General features: G+C 42.5%; 1 protein-coding gene across 1 annotated transcript in view; it reads left to right on the forward strand.

The window, feature by feature from the left end:
- ADAM9 (ADAM metallopeptidase domain 9) overlaps positions 1-9,092 on the forward strand; it is a 29,342-nt gene that overhangs the window by 17,830 nt on the left and 2,420 nt on the right. The window contains exons 11-21 of the mRNA XM_076358899.1: positions 773-906; positions 1,120-1,291; positions 1,413-1,505; positions 1,740-1,935; positions 2,464-2,569; positions 3,316-3,499; positions 4,157-4,237; positions 5,183-5,288; positions 7,025-7,163; positions 7,651-7,753; positions 8,360-8,487. Of these exons, the coding sequence (XP_076215014.1) occupies positions 773-906; positions 1,120-1,291; positions 1,413-1,505; positions 1,740-1,935; positions 2,464-2,569; positions 3,316-3,499; positions 4,157-4,237; positions 5,183-5,288; positions 7,025-7,163; positions 7,651-7,753; positions 8,360-8,487 (1,442 nt within the window). The remainder of the gene's footprint in view (positions 1-772; positions 907-1,119; positions 1,292-1,412; positions 1,506-1,739; positions 1,936-2,463; positions 2,570-3,315; positions 3,500-4,156; positions 4,238-5,182; positions 5,289-7,024; positions 7,164-7,650; positions 7,754-8,359; positions 8,488-9,092) is intronic.

The raw sequence follows: 9,092 nt of genomic DNA on the forward strand, positions 1-9,092 counted from the left end.
GATCTTTAGTGATACTGTGAATGTGATGAAGATAAGAGTTTTGCACTCCAGACGTCTTCCTGGAGGTGCGCAATCTTTAATAACAAAGCTGAAGTGGCTTAGTGGGGGCTCTTACGTGGTCCCCAACCATTTCTGGCACTTCCATGATATCTGCATCACAACTACTCTGTAGTCTTCTGCATCCTCTGCTCAGCCTTCCCTCTCCCCAGTGTGCAGCACTCGTGAAAAAGGGACAGGATTTCTCTGCTGACATTTTAAGCACCCCTGCCTTAGAAGTATGTGGGAGCTGTGGGTGTTCCCAAATCTGTCCTCTGGTGTCTGCTTGACCTCCACAGTCATGAACTCCTAGAGCAGTGCTGGTTGACTGCCCTCTTTATGTGAAATTGCAGAGCGTTAATGAACTGAATTGCTGATCTCGGATAACTGGCAATCCCAGCAATCTTGTTTTCTTGGACTAGTGACAGAAGTACCGGAATTGGAGTTTGCATATTTAAGGAGATTTGGACTGGTGTGGAGAACTCTAGTTTTTGTGTTAATGTTGCAGCTGCACTGGAAAGTAGAGGTTGTTAGGTAGTGTCCCAAATATGTTTATCTAAGGGCTCTTATTACTAAGCAAATGACATGTACTTCGTTGGAAAGCAGGCAGAGTTGGTCTGAGAATCCTGTTAATGTAGAGACAGAATGACGGAAGTGTCTTTTTGGCACATAAGTAAACACTGACTTTCTCAATTTAAGCTGTCCGCTAATTTTCTTCTGTTTTGCTCTTGTGCAGTTTGGAAGAATCAGTATACAGATGTTTGCATCAATTATGGCTCATGAACTGGGACATAACCTGGGGATGAACCACGATGATGAACGTGTCTGTCACTGTGGAGCAAGCAGTTGCATTATGAGCTCTGGAGCATCGTAAGTAACTGACAAAAGGGAAGGCATTTTCCAAGGGTCAAAACTCCCCACCCATGTGCTTAGTTTTTACAGGTTGCTTTCATCTTCAAAGTACTCTTGCAAAGAGTCGTGTCACGATTGCAGCTCATGGGGAAGGCAAATGTTACCTTGTTCTACAAACTGAGGGAATGCTTGTGGATTGACTTAAAGATAAGCTCATGTTCTCTCTTGCAGGGGATCGAGGAACTTCAGCAGCTGCAGTGCAGAAGACTTTGAGAAGCTAACTCTCAACAAAGGTGGAAGCTGTCTGCTCAACGTTCCCAAGCCTGATGAAACCTATAGCGTCCCATACTGTGGGAACAGGCTGGTAGATGCCGGGGAGGAGTGCGACTGTGGTTCACCAAAGGTCAGTGGCTTGTGTGTTTTACAAATGCTGCCAGAGTAGCCTTGCGTGCCCCTCTCTGGAGAGGGGACTGTGCCTGATGAAGGGTGCGATTTCTTGACATTCACAGCACTTCTATTTTCAGGAATGTGAAAGTGATCCTTGCTGTGAACCAGGTACTTGCAGACTCCGATCTGGTGCTGAATGTGCTTATGGTGACTGCTGTAAAAACTGCCAGGTAAGAGACTCAAACATAGTATTTGGAAGTGTTCTTCAGTGTTTGAGAAAAGGAGAGCATTAGCCCGGCCAGTGCATCTGTGAGAGGGAATTGTCATGCATGTACAAAGTACCCACTGAGGGCTTCAGATCAGTGCCCCGTTTTGGGGGGCATATTGTGGGTCGGGTGCAGTGTTCATCTCTGCTGTAAGGTTTCTATTTTCTGATGCGGTTTCCCCCTCCTCTCTCTCTTTAGCTCCTTCCTGGAGGAACTGAGTGTCGGGCGAGTAACAACGAGTGTGACCTTCCCGAGTACTGCAATGGCACGTCCCAGTTCTGCCAGCCGGACTTCACTGTTCAGAACGGTCACCTGTGCCACAACGAGGAAGCCTACTGTTACAATGGCATTTGCCAGTACTACGATGCACAGTGTCAGGATATCTTTGGCTCAAGTAAGGAAGAGCACAGTATTACAATTTTTCTAGGAGACGTAGCTAAAAGAATACACTAAGTTTATTTAAAATATATTTACTTGTTTTCCTGTAACAAAGACCAGCTGGCTTTGGCAAAGGATTTGAAATAGTGGTATTTATGGCTTAGCCTTCACACATTCTCCCTTTGTTACATTTAATGCTGTGCTGGTGATTCAAGTAGTAATTTCCTTGCATTGATCATTCCTATTACAGTGGGGCTTCTGGTGTACAGGGCTGTAAAGGAGCCATGAAGGAATATCAAATGGTATAATTGACTCAATGTTAAGTGGCTATTTTTCACTCTCTCTTTTTAAACTTGGAACCTTGTAGTGCTGACGTTTTCACCTCTTTATTGTTTTGATTGAGTTCTTAAGCTCTCTGTGCTGCTTGGAAAATACTAGGTGTAGCAGGATAATTGCTCTGAGTAAAGGAGACATGTTGATATGAGATGTTTCTGTCCCTATTTAACTTGGTTCCTCTGTCTGGGGGATGGGCTGTTGTTTGCAGAAGCCAAAGCAGCCCCCAACATTTGTTTTGCTGAAGTGAATTCCAAGGGTGACAGATTTGGCAACTGTGGTTTCCATGGCCATGACTACAAGAAATGTTCCAGCTGGTGAGTTGAGCCCAGTGCATCAAGAAGTTCCTAAATGTATCATTGAGAATCCTTATTCGGGTATTGTAGTGTTATTTGGGGTGTTTTAGCAGGTGCACTGGGGAGAGACATGTCATCTCATAATCTAACCTTATTGACATGTATGCATCATTCTGAAACCACAGTGAGATAGAAAAGATGTGTTTTATCCAAATTTCTGAAGCTGTTACTAGCACCTAAAGCCCCCACACGTACACAGTTGTAAGTTTTGTTGACTTTTGGTTTAGATTGTCTGGCTTTAACTCTTGAACATAGTAGTTGAAATGAGTTTGAATGTTCAGGCAATTCTTCCGTAGCTGGGTTTGAAGCTTTTGGGCTCGTGCCGCAGTTTGTGCGTGCAGTGTTCTCTGGCCTCAGGGGATCTGTGCATCACGCGTTCAGACGTGGGGCTGTGGCAAGGAGAGCGTGTTCCACATCTCCCATCATTGATTTTTCTTATCCTAAGGTGTTCACATACAGAAAAACGAGTAGCAATCGTCATGTTTTCTTTAATGTAAAGATCGCAACAGCTTACAGAAAGAAGGGATAAATCCATACTCTTGCAGTACTGAAACGAGGCCCAGCTCAATTTTGTTTGGCGAGTTGCCTCAATTTTATTTTCAGGTAGTGTCTTCCAGTAGAAAGAAAAGATCATATCAAATGCGTGATAGTCTTTTTCTCAGAATAAATTGAAGTGTCACTACAGTGTTCATATGTTGATGTTGTAGGAATGCCATGTGTGGGAAGCTGCAATGTGAAAATGTAAAAACTATGCCTGTTTTTGGAATTAAGCCTGCTATTATCCAAACTCCCATTAGAGGCACCACGTGCTGGGGTGTAGATTTCCAGCTAGGCTCTGATGTCCCGGACCCAGGAATGGTGAATGAAGGCACCAAATGTGATACTGGAAAGGTAATTAACAATTAAAAAGTGATTTCTTAAAGTAATAATTTGGGGTTTTCATGTGAATAAAATTTTCAGCTGCATTGTTTCATGAATATTTATGGCCGTTAATTAATGCCTATAGTTAATGCGAAACTGAGCAAGTCCATTTGTTCCCCACACTGCCTAGTACTGCAGTGCATGTGCATAAAAAAATGTAATGAGCCTTTCATTTATAGATGAAGCAAAAGAAATTAAGTTTGTGGAGAACCAGAATCTTTGCTCTTTCAATGAGCAGGAAGAGCTAGGCACACACAAATGCCTTTAAGACAGCTTTCAATTAAAATCCAACTGAACTAAGAAGCCTAGAAGCTTTGCCCCAGCAGAGGAATGTGCACTCCACGTATCCTTACTGTGCACAATTTAATTGCTATTCCTTTACATTCAGACTAGAGACAAAAGACTTCCAGTGACAGTTCAGACCCCATACTGAGAAGCCTTTTGTAGAACAGACGTGTTTCTGTAGAGTTGGGGCTTATCACGTAAGAGTATGAGCCTTGCTTTGTGGTCAGTGAGCACAGAGTGGCTGCAGAGCCGTGTGCTGTGGAGCAGGCAGCCGGGGAAAGAAGGGGTAGGTCAGTGAAATGCCATCTTGCTTCATTTGTGTGCATCTCTCAATTCCCCTAGATCTGCAGGCACTTCCAGTGTGTGAGTGCCTCTGTTCTGAACTACGACTGTGACGTGGAGAGGCAGTGTCACGGACATGGGGTAAGTGGAGCAAAAGCTTCCCCTCCTACTGATGGTTCACTTACAATGAACACTAAGTCTGTAAGTTTTGATATAACTGGCAGTATTTCTATGTGAGGTCCTCTGACACGTTTCTTACGAGAACACTAGATTTTTAGAGCCAATGACTGTGCAAATATGTAAACAGACTTTTTTTTTATCAAAAGTCCCAGTTTGAGCCAGGTACACTGTAATTGTGCTTAATCAATAGTGTCTGTATACTAGTCTTTTTTGCACCTAGGAAGTCTTTTGCCCTTCTCTGTTTAAGGCTGTAACTAATGCAGAATAAAGTAATCTTGATGCTAGATGCAGTGATTAAAAAATTCAGGGGGGGTTTTGAGGATGGGTTTTGCTATAAAACACTGCTTTTTGGTACTGTTAATAAGAAAAGTGCCTTTGACAGCAAAAATTGGACCAAAGTTATGTAAGTTGAGCAAGTTTTAAAATGGTGGATAGTAACTTAATCGTTCTGTGTTGTTTAGCTGTAAAACTCTCTATAAAATGTCTCTGGGCAAGAGAGCCTATAACAGTATAAAAAAAAAAATCTTTCACAAAAGCTCTTAAGATGATATTTTTTTGCCAGGCAAGAAGAATTCCCAATTCCAGTATTACTAATGTAATTTGAAACTCTGCATCTTGCAAAAAAAAAAAAAAAAAAAAAAAAAGCCATGCTCTTTAAGCCGTTGGGATAGCTAATCTTTGGAAGCTCATCCTGAACAATGCTGTGCTTGCTCAGTCATGTGAAATCTTGAGGTGCCTGGCCAAGGACTATTTAGAATTGATGTGGGAGTTACTGGTTAAAGTTCTCCAGGCTGAGTGATACGGGACAAAATAGACAGTCATGGCTACTGCATGCTGCTTTTAAATATATGGAAACTTAAGTTACTAAATAGACCTTACTGTGAAGTTTGTGGTGTTTAAATCCAGGTGTGCAATAACAACAGGAACTGTCACTGTGAAGCAGGCTGGGCCCCTCCTTACTGTGATACTAAAGGCTATGGAGGAAGTCTGGACAGTGGACCTCCTTATAATGGCAAGTAGCTGTAAGGCAACTCCAGAGCTGTGGGCCTGCCTTGCTAAGGGTGGTGCTGGGCTGAGTGCGGAGTGCCTGAAGTGGCAGAGGTGGCTCTGAAGCAGCTAACTTGTGGTGGCTGAAGTGCTGGTGGCTGGCTCTTCACCGGGTTTCATTTGCAAACAATTCTAGTTAAGGTTTTGGGCTCAAGGTGTTGCAACTTCAAACTTTTGGGGTGCTGGGGGTCTGTAAGGATACTGGGCTGGTTTAATTGCCTTCAGGTGACTTCTGCCACCTTGGACCAAGATCCTCTTGGACTTCTCTGTATCCAAGCTGGGAACTGAAGCCCCTTCCATTCTTAGATCCAAACAAAACATGAAATTTGGCTGAGGGTGTGGGTTCAAATCCATGGATGTGAATCTGCATCTCCATAAGGACATGCTGCTTCTGGCAGTGGTGGCAGAGATGAGTAGCTGCCCTGTTCTGGTATCTGCAGGTTAGTTGCATGTGCACCTGCAGTGCAGGCAGGGCTAACGTCTGGCCGAGGTGGGCTAGGGCAATGCATGTTAACAAGTCACTATTTTCTTAATGTTTATTATTTGAGTGCAGACAGCATGCTTCGTTTGGTAGTAAACACAAATGTAGTCCCTGCCCCAAACAACTTACGGTATAGAAGAGGGGTACGCGATAAAGAAACGGGGAGATACAGAGGTTTGTGACACTATTGTTTGCAGACTTCTGGTTCGCTGCTTTTTTGCGGAGGGAAAAGATGGGCTGGGGAGGGAATTTTGTGGGGGTTTTTCATGTAGTTTTTCCCCCAGGAAAGGTACTAGGTCAACGTTTGAGGTGGCAAGATGATGTATCTATGTACTTGGAATATACGTGTATCTGTGTTTGAATGTGAGGAGTGGGAAAATGGTGCCTGGGGCCAGGGAGCACAATTCACACACGCGAGAAAGCAAACTGAAAGAGGCTGTGACGCTTACTTTTCTCATTGACAGTTTGAAGATGAAATAGGAAGCCAAATCCAACCTATAATTTGGAGAAAACTTTTGCAGTGCCCCTGTGGAGTATATAAAGATGGGATTGATGTAGTCCCTTCTATGAGCTGCAAGAATGATCTTGAAGACTGTTTTTCATAAGATGGTGTGGGTTTTGGGGGAAGCTAGACACTATGCAATGTTGATGCAATAACAGACTGGAGAATCACGTTGAAGCATGGACAGATGCCTCAAATCATCAGACAAAAAAAGGGAAAGGCTTTTTTTGTACAGCCTGCAGTGGAGAAATTTGCTGCATATAAAAATGTAGAGATTGTTACAAACCCGAGTTCTTTGCCTACAGCAAACAATGGTAGGAGAAGAGGAAGATTTAGGATCAGACCAAAAGGCAGAAGCTCTGTTTTCCTCTCTTTCAGTTGAGAGGATCAACTCTCATCATAAGATCTTCACAGTAATGCAGTGGAAGAAAAATTGGGTATTGATCCTAGTAATTCAATATGCTGTTACAGCCCAAGGTATCATGGCACCTACATTTCTTTCATTTTTGACCAGACAATCCCTGTGAAACGATAATCAGAAAAGAATATATTTGGGCATATATCTTACAATCTTACTAGATTCTTTATTTTTTTCTTCTATGAAAAATGGAAAATAGCTGTAGAACCAATCCTACCAAATATTCACTGCTACAATGAGTCAAGTGGTGGTAATGCAATGTAATACTTTTTTTCTTCTCCGTCGTTTTGTCCCCATCAGACAAAGACACCTCACTGAGAAATGGGCTGCTGGTATTTTTTTTCCTGGTCCTCCCACTCCTTATAGCTGCTGCTCTGGCATTTGCAAAAAGAGACAGGCTGAAGCGATGCTGTAGAAGATTAATGTCACGCTGCCATTCGTAAGTACATTCTCCTTTTTACCTTCTCCTCTGCCCTTTTGAAGTAGTCCATAGACATTTGTTTACACGAGCCAATGCCAAAGTATGGAGCCATATTCCAGTCCCAAGATGTCAGGCAAAGGCCCCTGCATCAAATGGTGCATGTAGCTTGCCCTGGGCAGTGACAGAAAAGATAAATTCATCTTAAATTGAGGGAGCAGAGAACTTTCTTTTTACCATTATGTTTGTTGTCGTGCATTGGTGATGGGTTTTATATTTTTGGGTCCCATCTTTGGTATAAAGTGGCAAAATGAAGCTGTCATAGTCCTAAACAGAAAAAGGGTTATGTTGTTTATTAGATTTGTGGCAAATACTATCTTCCTGACATTTGATGTGTGCTAAGATAGTATAAATCCATCTAGTGGGTTCAAAGTGCTTGGATTCATAGCCTGCATAGTCGTTCTGTCAAGGTTATATGCTCACGCAGTCCGTATCAATTGGATTTCAGGTCACTTCAGCCACCACCTCCTAGGACAGAAACCGAACCGAGAGACTACCACCACAGAGGCTTTTCGCATGGCATGCCTTATGCTCCAAGAGGTGTACCCATGGTAGGAATGATCCACTTTCCATTACTTTATTTGTCATCTGTTACTCTAAAGATGACTACAGATGAAGACAGTTTATGTAATCTTTGCCCTAATAAAAGCTTCAAAGTTACTTTATTTTTTCATTTCTGCAAATTGGGTTTTCTCTTTGATAAGAGGCAAAGAGAATAATTATTTCCTAAGGTGTGTGTCTAGGAACTCCTCAGTTTCCCACTATTTAAGCTTTTTTACAGGCTGTGCTTGGCTTGGCTTTTTTACCTGCTTTGCTACCCCCTTTCCCTTACACTGGAACCCCCTGCCCCACGCAAGGAGGGGAGCAATCCTTGTCAGCTCTCTAGCCCCACTCCTTTGCAGACCAGTTACCTCTCTGAATGCAGTAACAAGCCAAAGCACACTTGGAGAACAAATCAAATGCTTGTGATCAGCCTGTCTGTTTTTTCCAAAATACAGTACTTTTCAGACTGCTGTTGCTGCTTTCTACTGAGTTTCTCAGAAGGAAAGAGCAACTCTGACATTTCCAGGTTTGTTTGCAGGTGGTCTTAATGTCATTTAACTAATGAAACAAATACGTGCAGATTTGTGAACGTTCTCGTTATGTTTTCTTTGTAGGATATGGAACCAAATACTTTTCCTGTTCCATCTTACCCAGTTAACCAGCATCCTCAGCAGGCTTACCACCAGTCTTACTACCCGTCTCCGCAATACCAGGCGCCACAGCCACAGAAGCTGCCGACAAGGTTGGTTGAGTTATTGCAAAAAACTATTGGCAGTTGCGCTGATGGATATAGATTGTCATTGCTTTCATCTCTGCAAGCATTAGGGTATTTCATCACATATTATATGCAAGCAGGACTGACTTTTTATTGAAAGAAGTTTCTCCTTCATTTCACACTGTGGAACAAAAGTGCTGTTACCCATAGCATTCATTTTACATGCTGTCATGGCTACATTTTGATTAACAGGTTTCAGAATGCTTTTCTGGGACCAGATTAGCCCTGCATACAGGTGAATAAAATGCTTCTCAAAATATGCAGTTTAAAAAGAAATTACTCAAAAATCTGTCATTTTGCTGATTTGTGAACGTTATTGCCAAGTACAGGATCATTTCTCATTAACTTTGAAGAGAAAGTTTTCCTTTATTTTTCATTTTACTTGCTGATTGTATTTCTAAGATGTAATGCCTGTGCCATAAAACATGCGTATCCAGAAAGCGCAAGGTATCAAGAGGGAGTAGTTCAAAATAGTTTGTGTTGGTGGGAAACTCGTGGGGGTCTTTAAACTATTTTGGAAAAAATGGTCTGTTAACAAACTGGGGTTCCCTGAGGATTTCAGGCAATGGAAA

The sequence above is a fragment of the Aptenodytes patagonicus genome, chromosome 24 (assembly GCF_965638725.1).
Source record: "Aptenodytes patagonicus chromosome 24, bAptPat1.pri.cur, whole genome shotgun sequence".
In the NCBI taxonomy this organism is placed as follows: domain Eukaryota; kingdom Metazoa; phylum Chordata; class Aves; order Sphenisciformes; family Spheniscidae; genus Aptenodytes; species Aptenodytes patagonicus.